Raw genomic sequence first — 16,437 nt, 5'->3', positions numbered from 1 at the left:
CACCTCTCCTTCATTGTTTGCTGAAAAGTAGTTCATGTCAGCCACATCTTCCAGCTTCACATAATTGCAAGCCAGAGGGGCTCCAACATGGCCTAGAAAACACCACACTGGATCAGTGGGGAAACCATAAAATAGTGATAATTCCACACATTTTCTGAGATATTTATGGATTGACTCTAAGAGAGTATGACCAAAAAATTATCTGGCACCAATGCAGAATAGCCAAGATAGGCAGATCTAGGCCCAAAACCTAAGTTTTAGCATTTGCTGTATTAGTCCAGAGCACTGAAGTTATCTAAACTTGTCAGCCTAGTTCAGCTAAAGCCTTTCTTCCAACTACCACACTCCTGTCCAGCAGATGGAGGACTCACCTGTTGTCCAGTCCCCAGGAGATGTAATTGTACAGCCAGCTGTGCATTCTGTTTGACCATAAGCTTCATACACCTGGGAAACCAAAGAAAAGCTTTGAGACTCATTCAAGATAAAGCCGAGCTGGCCATGCCCCGTGGCGAAGACATGAGAAAAGCAAGGTCTCTAAAGGTTCGAGAATTCATGCTCAAGCTGCTAAGTGTTTACTGCCACGTCTTTTGGCCATTCAAAAGCCAAAAGGGACCAGAATTAGAGCAAAGTATAGAAATGTATATGAAAATGAGGCATTTCAAGTGGGGGGGGCGGGGATGCAGGTTATTCACTAAGTGGTGTGCAATCCAGTGGTAATTGAACTTGAACCTGGGGATGAAACATCATTGAAGGAACTGAAGAAGGGGAGTAGCATTTTTTAGGTGAATTAGCTCCATCTATAGTATAAAACAAGGGTTGGCAAACATTTTTTGGACAGGGCAAGATAGTAAATATTTTCAGCTTTGTGAACCATCTGGTTTCTGACTCAACAACTTAACTCTGCCAATGTAACATGAAAGCAGCCATAGACCATATAGAAATGAATGGACATGGCTGTGTTTTAATAAATTTAAAAAAATAAAAAGACTTCAGGCCAATTTTAACCTTGCTACAATTTGCCGGCCCCTGGTATGGAAGATAATCTTAACTGGAGAGAGGCTGGTAACAGGAGACAAGTTTACAGGCTACTGCAGTGGTGGGTGTGGCCTGTGATAGGCAGAGCTGGCAGAGCGAGAGAGAGAGAGAGAGAGATAGGAAGGCTTCTTAGAAGAGACATTTCTAGGAGAGAGAGTAGCAAAAGAACCTTCTGATCTATTGGACTTAGAGACTGAGGTAAAAGTAAGTATTAAGAATGGCCAAGAAGATGCTAATTTGAAAGACTAGAAGACCTCTGGCCTTGGCATCAATTCAGAATCTTTTTGGTAGTATTATACAAAAAGGGTACATTCTCTGTTAGGAAAAGTCTTTGCCTGTTTTGTTCCTGCTGTGCATGATTGGTTGAATGGATAAACTAGTTATCCTCTGAGGGGTGGTGGGGGGGTAGGTAGGATGAGACAAAATCCATGACAAATTTCTTGAACAAATTCCTGTAGCTGATACTTGAATAGAAAAATGTAAAATGATAAGATTACCAGAAAATATGGGTAAAATAGTCTTATGAAATATTGGTGATTAGGAAGCCCTGTCTAAGCAATTCAGAACCCACAAATAGAAAAGATTAATTAGTTTGACTACAAAAACATTGGAAGCTTTTATATAGCAATATACAAGGCAAAAAGGTGAGACCAAGAAAAATATTTCTAACATGACAAAATTTAATCTTATAGGTTGAATATCTTAAATTTGAAATGCCCCAAAATTTGAACATTTTTGAGTGACAGAATGATGTTCAAAGGAAATGTTCATTAAGGCATTTCAGATTTCAGCTTTTTGGATTTGGGATGTTCAACCGGTATCATGTAAATACTCCCCAAATCCCAAAACGTCTAAAATTCAAAACACTTCTAGTCTCAAGCATTTGAATAAGGGTTATTCAACCTGTATTAACATATGAAAAACTCTTAAAATTATTCTTTGCACGTTTTTCTATAAGGAAGGAATAGAGTAATTCACGGAAGAAATACACATCAGTAAGCAATAGAAAGATGTTTGGTGTTAGTAAAGAAACAAAACTGCAATAAGATTTTTAATGTATCTGATTGGCTAAGATTTGAATGACTGATTAAGCCTGTCACTGACAGGAATGTGGGCAAATAAGGCTGTATGCATTTGTAAGAATGTATAAAAGACAAACTCTTATTGGAGGAAAGTTTGATAATATACATTAACAGTGTGTGTGTGTGTGTGTGTGTGTGTGTGTGTGTGTGTGTGTGTGTACATTGACCCAATAGTCCTTTCTTGCATGGATTTATCCTAGGCTAATGATTGATTATAATAATGAAAAAATACTAAGCGATTCAAGTATCCATTAATAGAAGACTTATTTGGGTACAACTGACCCTGAACAACACAGGTTTGAATTGTGGAGTCTACTTGTTTGCAGATTTTCTTTCACCTCTGCAACTTCTGAGACAACAAAACCAACTTCTCCTTATCCTCTTCCTCCTCAGCCTACTCAATGTGAAGATAATGAGGATAAAGATCTTCATGATGATCCACTTCCACTTATGAAGGAGAACCCCCAACCCCCCCAGAATTTATTTATTAAAAAGTATACATTTATTTTTACGTTTAAGCTTCAGTCACCTTCAAAGTACTCTCCATCTGATGCAATACACCTATCAAGATGTTTTTCCCACTGCTCAAAACAGTTTTTGAACTCAATTTTGATGCCTTTTAGTGCTCTTTCCATTTATTGTTTCACCTCTTCCACATTGACAAAACATTTCCCTTTAAGGACTTTTTTCATCCAGGGAAACAAAAAAAAAAAGTTGGTGAATAAGGAGAGTGGGACATGGGCATCATACTGTTTTTGGTCAAAAACGGCTGAACACTCAGCACGGTGTGGGCAGGTTGCTTGGGTAAATCACTCATCATGAAACAGGCAAATGCATTGAATCTCAAACAAACAAAAAATTCACTAGAGCCGAACACAGCCACTCACGACAATGCTAGCTGGTACAGTGATACCCATGGGGTCCTAGAACACCTAGTGGAGGAAGCCTGTACTACAAGGGGCTCACCCTCCAAAAGATAATTCTGGAGTTTTTTGGGTCTTCCTTGTATAGTAAATCAGTTTCTCTTATTAACACCAATAAGAATAGTAAATATATTTTCTATTATTATTTTCTTAAAACATTTTATTTTTTCTACCTTTATGTAATAATATAGCATATAATACATATATAAAATATGCATTAATAAAATGTTTATATTATTGGTAAGGCTTCTAGTCAATAGTAGACTATTAGTTAAGTTTATGGGGAGTTAAAAGTTATACGCAAATTTTCAACTGTATGGGAGGGTAGACACCCCAACCCATGTATTGTTCAAAGGTTAAATGCATTCAGTAAACTATGGTGAAAATAATAAAAATAATGCAGACCTTTATTTGACAAGGAGTAATGTTGATGAAGCATTGTTTAACAGTATTTTATAGGCCAAGTGCAGTGGCTTAAGCCTATAATGTCAGCACTTTGGGAGGCTGAGGCAAGAGGATTGCCTGAGCCCAGGAGTATAAGACAAGCCTGGGCAACTTGACGAGACCTCGTCTGTACAATAAATAGAAAATTAGCCAGGCATGGTGGTGCATGCCTATAATTCCAGCTACTTGGAAGGCTGAGGCTGGAGGATTGCCTCAACCCAGCAGGCCGAGGCTGTGGTGGTGGTGAGCATGCCACTGCACTCCAGCCTGGGTAACAGAGTGAGACTCAAACTCTAAAAACAACAAACAGTGCTTTGTAACACTGATTTCATATATGTAAATATCTCTACGTAGATGTGATTTTCTCTTTGTTACTATAGAGGTGAACTTTTTCTTTGGTACTTTTTACTTATGTTTTTATTTTTATTTACACCATGAACTTTATTTGTGCAAAAGTAAAATAAGCTGTCTTCAAAGAAGGTTTTTGGCTTACCTGACATCCCATTGCTGCTCGGAGGAACGTCAAGACTGGAGTGGAAATGGGAGCAGCTCCAGTGACCATGAAGCGAACCTTCCCACCCAGGCTGGCCTGTTCAGTTGAAACAAAAGACTTGCTGAAACCTATTCTTGGCTTTAATTTCCTCCACTGTAAAATGGGAATAGTACGCAACCTATCTAGTGTTGTTGTGAGAATTATACTTACATTAATTCTCATGTTAATTTACAAAGCACTGAAAATAGAGCCTGTCATTGTAGAGTAACACTTTAAATGTTAGCTATTATTGTCATATTGTCATCATCATCCATAGCTAGGACAAGAAGCACTATTTTCTTTTAAGTTCCTCTGGTAATTTGTATTCTTGGGCCTCTCAAATTACTTATAATCTCAACAGACCATCTAAGGAAATGAGAGAGAGTGCTAGAACCTAAATAAAATATGTTGTCTGCTTTTCATGGCAAAGGTATACAAGAGGAATCTCAAAAGGTGAGTACACACAAAGTCTGAAAGGATCTCTAGTTAAAGCAATATTCAACCATCAGAGGAAAAACAAAGTATGCTGAGTCAATGGGCAGCCCACAGCCCGGATATTTGTCTTGCACAGTCCAGCTCCCACCCAACCTACCTGGATCTTTGCAAAGATGAGTTTGTCCCAGAAACTGTCACGCCTGATGATACCCCTCTGCACTTCCTTATATTTACTGGAAACAGCCAAGTTCAACAAGAACTTCTTCAAGGGTGTCTTGGCTTCATTTTGTACCTACAGGGTGATAGTGGTTCTTAGTTGAAAACTTATTGGAAATATTTGCCAAGGTCATAAGTGAGCAAGTGATGGTGTGTTCTAACTCCATAAGAAAGCATCCCACACTCATAAACTGAAACACTGACTAATGATGAACTCAGAGAATTATGGCTACACTCAGAAGTAAACTTAATACATACATACTGAGCTCCAGACTCCCTCTTGCCCATGCCCCCAATTTCTGGTCCTTGGCAAACAACTTTGACAACAGAGCTAAGCATGTCCTCAAAAGGTGGTCAAGAAATTCTACCTACAAAGTCACATGGGGGTACTAAATTGAAAAAACACACACACAGCTCAGTGGGCACCACCTCTAGAGCTTTTGATTTAGTAGGTCAAATAAGAACCCAGGAATCTGATTTTTTAAAATAACTAACACCTCTCCTTTCCTCTTTCTCTATGACGCTAATGTCATTAAACCTGAAGAATTTAAATTTAACTTAAAATAAGGGATATTCAACTTTTATTAATATATGGAACACTCTTAGCAAAATCGTCCTTTGCAAGTTTTTCTATGAGGAAGAAATAGAGTAATCCATGGAAGAAATACACGTCAGTAAGCAATAGAAAGATGTTAGGTGTTACTAAAAGAAACAAAACTACAATAAGATTTTTCATGTATCTTATTGGCTAAGATTTGAAGCACTTCTCTATAAATAAAGTGCCTTTAGCGACACCATACAAAACCCAACAGAATTTCCTTCCTTAGATCATTTCTTTCCGTTGAGTTTTTTGTTGTTGTTGTTGTTTTTTAAGATTGGAAAATACAGTTTATTTAGAAAATAAGTTAAAAGGAGAAAGGAGATTCACCTCCCCAAGGTTGAGGAGGGGGCCAAAGCCAGGAAACATGGTGGCCTTTCCATTGAGATTAATTCTGATGACATTTGCCCAGCACACGTTATTTCCCTAGTCTTTCTGACTCTGGACTCAGTGCGACTCTACAATCCATCAGTCACACTCCTGACAAAGGAGAGGTTCCCCAAGCACAGCTCAAAGAGATTACCTTTTTTCCAACATTAAATTCTAAACCATATTCTGGCCTTCAAGGCTCTACTCTATTGGAAGTCAGATTCAAAGTAATCGAAGTTCTTTTCTAGTTCAAAATCTGAAGAATGCCTCTCTGGTCATCGTCCATGTTTACACTATCACTTCTGGGCCTCCAGCCAACTAGGGCTACTTATCTCACCTCCTAATGTAAAGTGTGCTCTACTATATAAGCATCTTCTTATACCTATAGCATTATTATTTTACCAATGTCTCACTATCTCTCTATAAGTTCTAGACTCTAATACTTCCTGCATTATGTCATTCTGGACACCTTTCTCAGCTATAAGAGGTTTATCTTCCTTCAACATTCACAAGACTCACCCTCCCTCTCAAAAAGTCATTGACAAAGAGCTAGAATTATAGATTTGTACTGATAAGGTCCTCCATTTAAAAAATAGATTACAAAAGTGAACTGTGTATTAATATAATTACCTCTAAAAAATAAAAAATGTCCAATAACATGAACATAAATCATAACAACACAAGTTAATACTTCATAGTATGATGAGGAACTGTTAGAATTATTAGAGATTCTGTTAGAAACCTGGCTTTCATTGTCCTGGGGTCCTCTGTGTTCTCAAACACTGCCTGCCCTGTCACTGGAGCCCTTGGTGAAAATCCCAAGTATGAAAGGAAATGTTAGAATCTCAGGGATGAAGTTCAAAGTGTGAAGAATGGCTGTATGTTACTTTCTTAGGACTCCAAGCCTGTGGAATTATGAGATGTTATTATGTTGCCTGGGTTCAAATCCCAGCTCCAATGACTCCTTGGAGAAATTAATCAATCTATGAATTGGGTGAGAAATATACAAGATGAGTTGGGACATCTTGTTTTGCCAGAAAACAAGGAACCTATCAATGACCACATAGGTCATTTCAGAAGGACACATGAGCAACTTAATGAGCACTCCCAACTTCCAAGATGAGATAATTTGAACATCAAGAAGAATGACCGAAATACAAAAATGAAAATCATTAGTTCCTAAAAATACAAAGAAAAAACCTAACTGACTACTTTCGAAGGTTGTTGAGGCACCAATCCATTATTCTGAAGATTGATAAATAAAATGAAAGAATAAAATATTTGTCTTGCCTTTATGGAATAATCTCAGCTAATGAATGTAAGAGGAATGACAATTAGAAAAATGACCATTTTGCAATCTAGTGAAAAACAGATCAATGACAACTAAAAGTACCATGAGAAAACTTGATTCTGGCCCTACCCCTTATTAGATATGATTTTGAGCACATTATTTAACCTCCAAGGCTCAGATTCCTCATCAAAAATTAGGGAGAGTAATTGTGCAGTTTACTATACTTTTATGAAGATTAAATGAGAGAATACATCTGAAATGTTTATCATGGGTCCTCAGCAAGAAGCTCAGGAACCAGGATGTATTATGAAATAAAATGTATTATGAAATAAAATGTATTATGAAATCAGAGTAAAAACTTCCTAGGAAGTCAGCTGAACTTTGACAACAGAGATAAGCATGTCCTCAAAAGGTAGTCAAGAAGTACTTACCTACAGAGTCACCTAGGGTACTACATTAAAATAATCCTGAAGTCTCTGAGTTGAGCTTTCTCCAGATCAAGTCCAAGTAATCTTATCCAGAGGACAGAGGATTTTATTTATAATGGCTTTTCACGACTGGACTTGTAAACATGACAGTAGGTATTTGTTGGGGGTGAGTGGTAGAGGTACAGCAAATTTCTTAGCAGTATAGAGTATCTAAGAACCTTAGCATAGGCCTAAGTCGCAGACAGTCCCTCATCTCAGGGTTAGTACCTTATCATAGACCCTGTTAAGGAGCCGAGGCACTGTGGGAAACACTGTGGGCTTCAGAGTCTTCATGTCATCAGGCAGCAACCGAATATCTCCTTGGAAGAACCCAACTCTGGCTCCACAGGAGTACACAACAGCCTAAAATCCAAAACAAGTAGTAGAGCTCAGAGCCAAAGGACTCCTTGGGGCGGGAAAGGGGAGATGGGGAGGTGGGGAGGAGGGTGGGAGCTGACTTAAACAGAATGAAGAAAGTAAGTTGAGGATCATGGATCATGGGGACTTTTCAGAGCACCCCCCTTTCCAATCCAGGTACCCAGGACTCTGATAGCCTCCCCCCAAGAAAGAATGGAAATTTATTTCTGCTGAGGTGGCAGGACAGATAAGACTTCAAGACTGTGGGTCCCCACCAATTCCAACACAGGTCTGGGTAACATCCTTTGAAAGACAACATTCATTATGTAGTATTAAGGAAAACAGACAATTATGGTAGGGCATGACTTCAATTGTAAGACAATCCCAATTTCATATATATTAAGGTTTTTTTAAAAAGTTTATTAGAATCAATTTTTAAATTAATCAGCTATCAACACTTTAGCCCAACGAACTGAATCTTGCATGTTGGTGTTAGGCATCAACCCTAAGCTGGTTGAAAAGGCATTTGAGGGTTGAGGGGAGAGCAAAGAGAGGACTTTCCAATCACACTACCTGATATTGCTTTCAGTTCTCAAATCCGCCTCAGAATGGCTTGAAAAGCCTGGAGTCAATGCACAGAGGGGCACTCCCCCCCACACACACATACACACACCATGCTGACAGCCCCACCTTACACACTGAGGTGTGGTGTAAAAATACCCATAGGGTGATGGATCATATCTTATATGGTTTAAATGTTCCTTCCCTGACCCTCTGGGGAACTTCCTTTTCTCCAACCCTATACAGTTTCAAAAATTCTAGCAAAATAAAAAAGAAGACATGATATCTTGTGTGTCCACTCAGAATTAAGACAGATAGAAAGTTCCCGACTGTGATCTGACTGGATTCACACACTCCTGTGAAGGCAGGAGCAAGTATTAGCCCCCTTGGGCACACACAGACTTAATGAGGAAGGCCCCACAGCAAGTTAGGGGTCATGTCAGAATTAGGACTCAGATGAGCCAACTCCTTGCCTGTGCCTCTCACACCAGAGAAAGGATGGTAAATGCTATGTAGCTGCCTTGGAATAAACATGGGACTATCAAGGCCGGACCCCCTTGTCACATACCTGCTAAGAACGGACGACACTCACCTGTACAACCCTCTCAAACATATGAGCCAAGGGGAGGTAGGATATGGTCACATCATCAGGGGTGGGCTCAAAAGTATGCTATAGATCAGGGAACAAAGAGGAGACAGCATTGAATTAATGCTAGCTTTCTCTTCCAACAGAGATTTAAAAACTATCTCCTCCACAGTTGTGGAGGTGGTACACTGCATAACTCTTAAGAGGTGACTTGAACTGCATGAAGTATAGAGATTTGTAGTGATCCTAAAAGACAGTCCTCCAGACATAGACCATACCAGTGCTTGTCCACATTCAGTCTTTTAACCTGTTTTTTTTCCCTCTCTGCCTCCTCTAACTTCAAATGTAAAAATCTTGCGACAGATTCACATTTTAATGAAAGGCTCATTTTCACTGACCTCCACACATTTCAGGAAAGCAGCAGCATTTGAAACAATATTTTGATGGGTTAGCATAGCTCCTTTGGGGTCACCTGTAGGAAATAATAGGTGGAGAAAAAGATCTTTTATTTAGCTAATAGGTAGCCTTTGACCTTGAAAGAAGTTAGATTCAATTGGTTATATATTCCAGACAGCCAAGAGCTTTCCTATCACTGTTTCTTTTTTGTGAATGGTATATGCCTCTGTTTAGGAATGATTAATGCCCCCAAAGATTCTACTGCTAAATGCGTTGTTGGCTTTCTACTACCACACAGGGCACAGATAGCAGCAGAGTCGAAAAGAAAAATCCAGTATCCCCAACTCCCTTGTGTGCTAATATGTTTGGAACATCAGATCTACCAATATTACCTAGTAATATGGTTATAAACCTTATAAACTGGGCATACTGGAATGAATGAATATAACTGTAAACCATAATGGACCACATTAAAAACCATTAAGTGTTCATGCCTGTAATCCCTGCTACTTAGGAGGCTAAAGCAGGAGAATCGCTTGAGCCCAAGAGTTCAAGACTGCAGTGAGCTATGATTAAACCACTGCAACCTATCCTGGGTGTTAGAGTAAGACCTCATCTCTAAAAAAAAAAAAAAAAAAATCTATTAAGCATTCTAGTAAATGGGTAGGTGTAGGGGGAGGGAGAGAGTCCTTTGTAGAGAACTATCACTGAGTTACCTTGATTGAATGAAACCATTTCAGTGGTGTCAAATTAGGAGAATAATGGGTTGGGGGGAAAAGTTGAATTTCTGATGTCATTGTAAAGGCCCCTGAAATCCATAGCATGTAAACACCTCCTAGTGTATTCAATTAAGTTTATTTACTTGTGTTTGTATCTTTCTATGAGACTCTACACTCAAAATCTTAGGTTGTGAACCCTGAAGGATAAGACTCATTGTGGGGCATATTTACCAGCTCACCAGTGGTAAAGGATTCAAACCATGTTCTTGGCTGACTGGGAGTCTAAGGGCACTGACCTGTGGTCCCACTGGTGAAACAGATGATGCTTAAGTCTTCTGGATTAGGAGGCTGGGGGAGGAAGCACAAGGGCTTAGTCTACCATGAACTGTAAGAGTTGATTATAGCAAGACTCCAAGTTCAGGCAGATGAAAACTCACCAAAGGTTTTCTGAAGTTCTCTTTGCCTAGATTCTACATGAATAGAAAACCAAGAAGGAAAGACATTAGTTGAGATGGACAAAATATGCCAAATGTAGCCCTCTCTTTCCCTTCTTTCTCTTTTCTATGAGAACATCTTTATGGGAATATAACCAAAATTCAGCCTGGACCAGCCCCAGGAGCATATTCAGGCACAATGGAAGCCCTAGGTTTTTCTAGAACCCCAACCTAAAAGGGGCAGATCCCAAATATCCAAACTTCTCATTGTACTGTTGAGATTCAATCATCTAGGACCATGACTAAATTTTTTTTGAATGATTGGAATAGTAACATTTCGGGGCTTACTACATACCCATCACTGTCCTGAGTGATTTACATGTATTAACTAATTTAACTCTTTATAAGACCTCTTTGAGGAAGGGACTATTTTTATCCTCATTTTATAGATGAGAAAAGGGAGATGTGGAGTCACTTGCCCAAGGTCATCTAACTACTAGATACAGTGCTAGAACGCGCACTGAGCCAGCCTGGCTCCAGGAGCCACCTCTTTAACCATTACTAAAGTCTGTACTTATGCATTCCCTACTTAGAAGTCTATACCGATAGCCACAGAACTTTTTACTCCCCTGGCATGAGTTTCTGAGTTGTCTTGAGGAAATTATTTTCAAAGTTTCACAGCATGACTCTAACGTACTTTTCACACAGCACCCCTGGAGAACAACAGCCTGGTGCTCTTGTGTAGATGTCCTGCAAGTTGCCTGGGGGGTTGGACCAGGCTTCAAGATGCATGCTGAATTTCAGATCCATACCTCAGCATCAAACAGGGATAATATCTCAACTCCACTCTGCTCCCCTCTTTGCCTCAGATCATCATCAAAGGTGTCCATAAGGATGACCATCTTCAGGCCTGGGGTGAGGCCCTTCTCTACATTTCCTATCAAGACCAATGCCTTTTGGGGCGTGTCACAGATCACTGTGGTGATGTCAGCTGAAAGCAGAAATAGAGCCAGTCACAATCTTGCTCTGCTAAGTACCTGACTGCCTTGCAAGGAGAAAGAGATTTTTTTAAATTTCAAAGCTAGCAGGTCCCCAAAGAAGATTACATCACAGATCTGATGTACAATGTACAACCTGAAACATTCCATTGATAATAAATGAGATTAGTTGAAACAGAAGCACATCGTTTTCTTGCATGCTGCCAACATGTTTTACAGTTCTTGAGGAACCACGAAATTCCTTCTGTTTAAGAAAAATCGTTCAGAAAATGTGTCTAGATTGTTGGGTGTGGTCCTATCCACATGTTTTGTTTTGAGAAGGGGATTAGGGATAGAAACCAAAGAAGGGTAAAATGTGATTTTTAGCATTTTATGATTCTAAATGCTAGCATTTGCTTGATAGTTGTTTTGCAAATAGAAAGCTTCTAATGGCGTCACTTAATCTACTAGTTCCAGGATAGACTCTTGGATATGTGAAAGGTCTGTTACTTGCCTATTGAACTTGGACTTGTTTCTCTAACAATGGCAATTTTTTCTACAGACTTACCATAGACATTGGTACATGCTGGTTAACTGTACTGACTTGAATTTATAAGAGTAGGAGATGAAATCTGTAGCTCCATGATGAGTTAGGCCACTAAGCTCACTCTATGGGTATTTATCTAGTATGTTCAAAGCAAGTAGTCTTATATCAAAACTATGTTATTATACTATGCCACTCTGAAGCATTTCATTGACCCTATCATATGTGTGTATCTCTCCCTCATGGATTTTTTAGAACTTCCCTGTAAGTTATATCTTAAATACTGCAGAACCAGAAAGACTTGAGCATTTTGGCCACAGCATTTTAAGTTGCTGAAAGAAAAAAGAAAGCAGAGATTGAGGACTTCCTCAGCATTATGAAAGAATCAAATTGTAACGTAATAGTGAAATTTTACCTTTGTTGACAATATATATGATGGCTTCTGCTCCCAAGGTGTCATACAGGGGAACGGCTACCATGGAGTATGTGTAACAAGCCAGCTCAGAGATGATCCACTGAACAGAGAAAAGTTCAAGTAAGGACTGGGGAGCACCTTAAAGAGTATTAATTCAGTCATTCAGTCAACAAAGGTTTATTTGGTAACTCTGATATTAAAAAAGAAAATCACTGTAGGGCCACAGGGACTGTCACCGATAGTGCTATAAAGTACGATTAAGTAAGGGAGATAAGAGGTACAGAGACAACTATAATACAAAGGTAGACCAGAATACAAAAGTAGAGTGTGACATATTCCATACGTAAGAGGTAGGGAAAGCATTAGGGGGTTTTACGGAAGTACTTTCAAGGGTGAGGTAGAGGCTATTTGGGACTACTTTGGGGAAAGTGATAAAAATTGAACAGGGCTTTAGAGGACTGGTAGGATTCGGTTATGGAGATAGAGGTAGATAAGGCAAAGAAGGGAATGAAAAAGATAGGATGGCATCACTGTGTGTTACATATTAGCAAGCATGAAGAGTGATGGGAAGTGAAAATGGAACCATTAGCAGACCAGAATCTGCTATGGTAGGTCTCAAATGTCAGTCTAGGTGTTATGGACTGAATCGCATCTCCTTCTTTCAGTCCCCCTAGTCCACCCCAAATGCACATTGAAGCCCTAACTCCCAATGTGACAGTATTTGAGATAGGGCTTTTAAAGAGGTTATTAAGGTCAAATGACATCATAAGGGTGGGACCCTCATCATTTCCTTATACGAAAAGAAAGGAACGCCAGGGATGTAAATGCTCAGAGAAAAGGCATGTGAGGCTGTAAAAGGTAACTATCTGCAAGTCAAGAGAGAGACCTCTGGAGAAATCACTGTAGGGCCGCAGGGCCTGTCACGAATACTGCCATAAAGTACAGTTAAGTAAGGGAGATAAGACACCGACAACTATAATACAAATGTAGCCCAAACCTACTGACACCTTAATCTCGGACTCCTAGCTTCCAGAACTGTGAGAAAATAAATTTCTGTTGTTTAAATCACATAGTCTATATATTTTATTATGGCAGCCCTAGCAAACTAATATACAGTTGACCCTTAAACACCATGGGTTTGAGCTGTGCAGATCCACTTATACATGAATTATTTTTCAATATAGTTACACTGAATGTGTCTGTCTCTCCTACCTCTACTTCCACTGTCGCCATCTCTCCACCTCTGCCACCCCTGAGATAGCAAGACCAACCTCTCCTTTCCTTCCTCCTTCTCAACCTATTCAATGTGACGATGACAAAGATGAAGACCTTTATGATGATCTACTGCCACTTAATGAATAGTAAAAATATTTTTTCAATAGCATTTTCTTTTCTCTAGTTTGTTTTATTATAAGAATGTAGTATATAATACATATAACATAAAAAATATGTGTTAATCAACTGTTTATGTTATTGGGAAGGCTTCCAGTCAACAGCAGGCTATTCATAAGTTTTTGGAGAATCAAAAGATATATGTGGATTTTGGACTGCATAGAGGTGGCCCTAATCTCCGTGTTGTTTAAGGGGCAACTGCATTAGGTTTGGTGTTAAGCTCCTAAACTAGAGTCAAGTGTACCTCTTCCTATTAAGGCTAGGTATAACAAAAATGGAGTATGCAGCTTCACCTAAAAATGTAACCAGTACCTTAAGTAACTGACACTATTCAGCATCCAAACCATAAAGAACCTGTCTCTGAGACTATTGGGCCTAATGACTGAGCTGGAACTTGGGGGGAAGCTTAATTCCATCATCTTACCATTTAAAATCTACTTCCAACTCACTGTGAAAAAGTAGCTGTGGCCAGACTCAATAGCAATGGGTGCCTTAATTTACTAGTTCAAGTGCAACATGAAAGTTCCACCTCTAGTACTAATACATCCCTTTTCACAATATCTTCAAGATCCTATTTGACAGTCTTTTATAGCTTCCTTTATAATCAAACTGACTTAAAATGACCCATGATGGACTGGGAAATGAGAGAAATCTAAACACCCAGACTAGAGTACCAGATGTCTAGCCGGAAATTGAGTTCAGAGTTGTAACTCTTTCGAGCAGAATAAGCAGTATGAGGTTTTTAAATAGCATTGGTAAGTCATCAACAAGTGTCAGAATGCTGGATTAAGGTTAGGATTCAACATTTTAAAATTTAACCCTGGCTCATTTCCTTTAGTTAGCTTCAACCTGGTTACCTCTGGCCTATTCTGAGCAAAGATGCCAACAAATTGGTCTGGTGATGGCTTATATCCTTTATGCAAGAGACAGGAGCCCAGGTACTCTGCTCGATCAGACACCTGTCAAAGAGAGAGAGAGAGAGAGAAGAGGTCAAGACTCCAAAGAGATCAAATTAGCTCAGGATTCTACATTAGCAAAAGAATCTTTGTGAAACCGTGGGCCTGACTTACCTGTTTGTAGGACAGCCATCTGTAGGGCTGGTTTGGTTTTCTATACCCCAAGCAGGGCCCATTGTCTAAAAACATAACATTAAAAGAAAATCACCTCCAGGTTAAAATCCTTTGGACCAGAAAATGTAAAAGGAGATTGAGAAGAGGCATGACACAAAGGATAAATCAAACAAGAATTTGAGCTTCTCTTATGTTTCTAGGAAATTCAAAGGCCAATGTGTACTCAGTTCTCAAAGGCAGAGAGTTTTATAAACTATACATTTAGGAAATGCTACAAAACAGGCATGGTTCCGTGTTGAATATATGATCTCCATGGTAATATAGCATTCACAGAAAGTAATTCATTTGGTTTACATATAATGTGACCAAGTAAAAGTCTACAAATAAACACAAACAGCCTATATTAAATAATCTTGGACTGAACTTTTCTATAATAAAATAAATATATGCTCATAAAAATATAGAAACAAATCAAAATGAGTCATTAATTTCATTACACAAATACCCTTATTAACACTGATAATTCCTTCAATAGTTCCTTTGCACAGTTGTACGGAGTTATGTTCATTCCACGTATTTGGAATGAATATAATAATGTAGTATCCTGTAATAATGTGGTATCCCTCTCCCAGTCTGATGTAAATATTTCCATGTTATTTCTTACCTGTAGATATTTCAATGATCAATGAATGAACGGCTCTACTGTAGTTGACTTTATCTCATTGTGAGTGTCTAGGTTGTTTCCAGGTTTGACACCTTAAATAATACTATGATAAGTATTTTCAGATTGATAATTTCAGATTCAGAACATTTTATTAGAGTTCCTATAGTTAAATAAGTGAGTTGACTCAGAACAGTCAGGCTTTTGGAGCATAACACCACCCTGCTTCCCAGAGTGATGAAACAATTCATTTTTCTTCCACTAGCAACATATCAAGTTTATTACACTCTCATTGACACTAAATAGTGTCATTTAAAAATGTCTTCTGGTTTGAGAGTTTTGAAAATTTATTACTTTAGTTTCAGCTTCTGTAACAGCTATTAAAGTGAGACTTTTTCCTTATTTGTTACGTTTTATTTACTCTCATGACTCATCGGTTCATGTACTTTGCCTGTTTATATGAGAGTATCTTCTAAGATACCAAGGTTCGTAAAAAACTACAAGAACATACATACAAGAGGGATGCCCCCAAACCAGAATTTATTTATAAGAACTGTGTGCTTATTCTTATATGTTTAAACTTCTGTCACCTTCAAAATACTCTCCATTTGATGCAATATGCCTATCAAGACGCCTTTTCTTGCTCAAAACAGTTTTTGAACTAATCAATTTTGATGCCTTCTAGTGTCTCTGCCATTTTCTGTTTCACCTCTTGCACATTGGCAAAATGTTCCTTTTGAGGACTTTTTTCATCCGAGGAAACAAACAAACAAATAAAAAATGTCACTTGGGGTAAAATCAGTTGACTAGGGAGGGTGGGGCATGAGAATCATGCTGGTTTTGGTCAAAAACTGCTGAACAAGCCGGGCTCAGTGACTCAGCCTGTAATCCCAGCACATTGGGAGGCTGAGGTGAGTGGATTCCCTGAGCCCG

At 38.8% G+C, this 16,437-nt stretch overlaps 1 protein-coding gene across 2 annotated transcripts in view; it reads right to left on the bottom strand.

Moving 5' to 3' along the window:
• The window catches only part of ACSL5 (acyl-CoA synthetase long chain family member 5), a 45,350-nt gene that overhangs the window by 4,954 nt on the left and 23,959 nt on the right, over nt 1-16,437 (bottom strand). For both annotated transcript variants that reach the window (XM_021710328.1, XM_021710329.1), the window contains exons 4-16: nt 14,844-14,908; nt 14,631-14,732; nt 12,382-12,481; nt 11,258-11,436; nt 10,449-10,481; nt 10,308-10,359; nt 9,295-9,368; nt 8,903-8,980; nt 7,621-7,755; nt 4,609-4,743; nt 3,978-4,073; nt 372-444; nt 4-92 (exon numbers count right to left, since the gene is read on the bottom strand). In XM_021710328.1, the coding sequence (XP_021566003.1) occupies nt 4-92; nt 372-444; nt 3,978-4,073; nt 4,609-4,743; nt 7,621-7,755; nt 8,903-8,980; nt 9,295-9,368; nt 10,308-10,359; nt 10,449-10,481; nt 11,258-11,436; nt 12,382-12,481; nt 14,631-14,732; nt 14,844-14,908 (1,211 nt within the window). The remainder of the gene's footprint in view (nt 1-3; nt 93-371; nt 445-3,977; nt 4,074-4,608; nt 4,744-7,620; nt 7,756-8,902; nt 8,981-9,294; nt 9,369-10,307; nt 10,360-10,448; nt 10,482-11,257; nt 11,437-12,381; nt 12,482-14,630; nt 14,733-14,843; nt 14,909-16,437) is intronic.

This window comes from Carlito syrichta, unplaced genomic scaffold (assembly GCF_000164805.1).
Source record: "Carlito syrichta isolate Samal-C Ts95f unplaced genomic scaffold, Tarsius_syrichta-2.0.1 Scaffold288451, whole genome shotgun sequence".
NCBI lineage: Eukaryota > Metazoa > Chordata > Mammalia > Primates > Tarsiidae > Carlito > Carlito syrichta.
The sequence above is the reverse complement of the archived record's forward strand: the minus strand, read 5'-3'. Positions and strand labels throughout refer to the sequence as shown.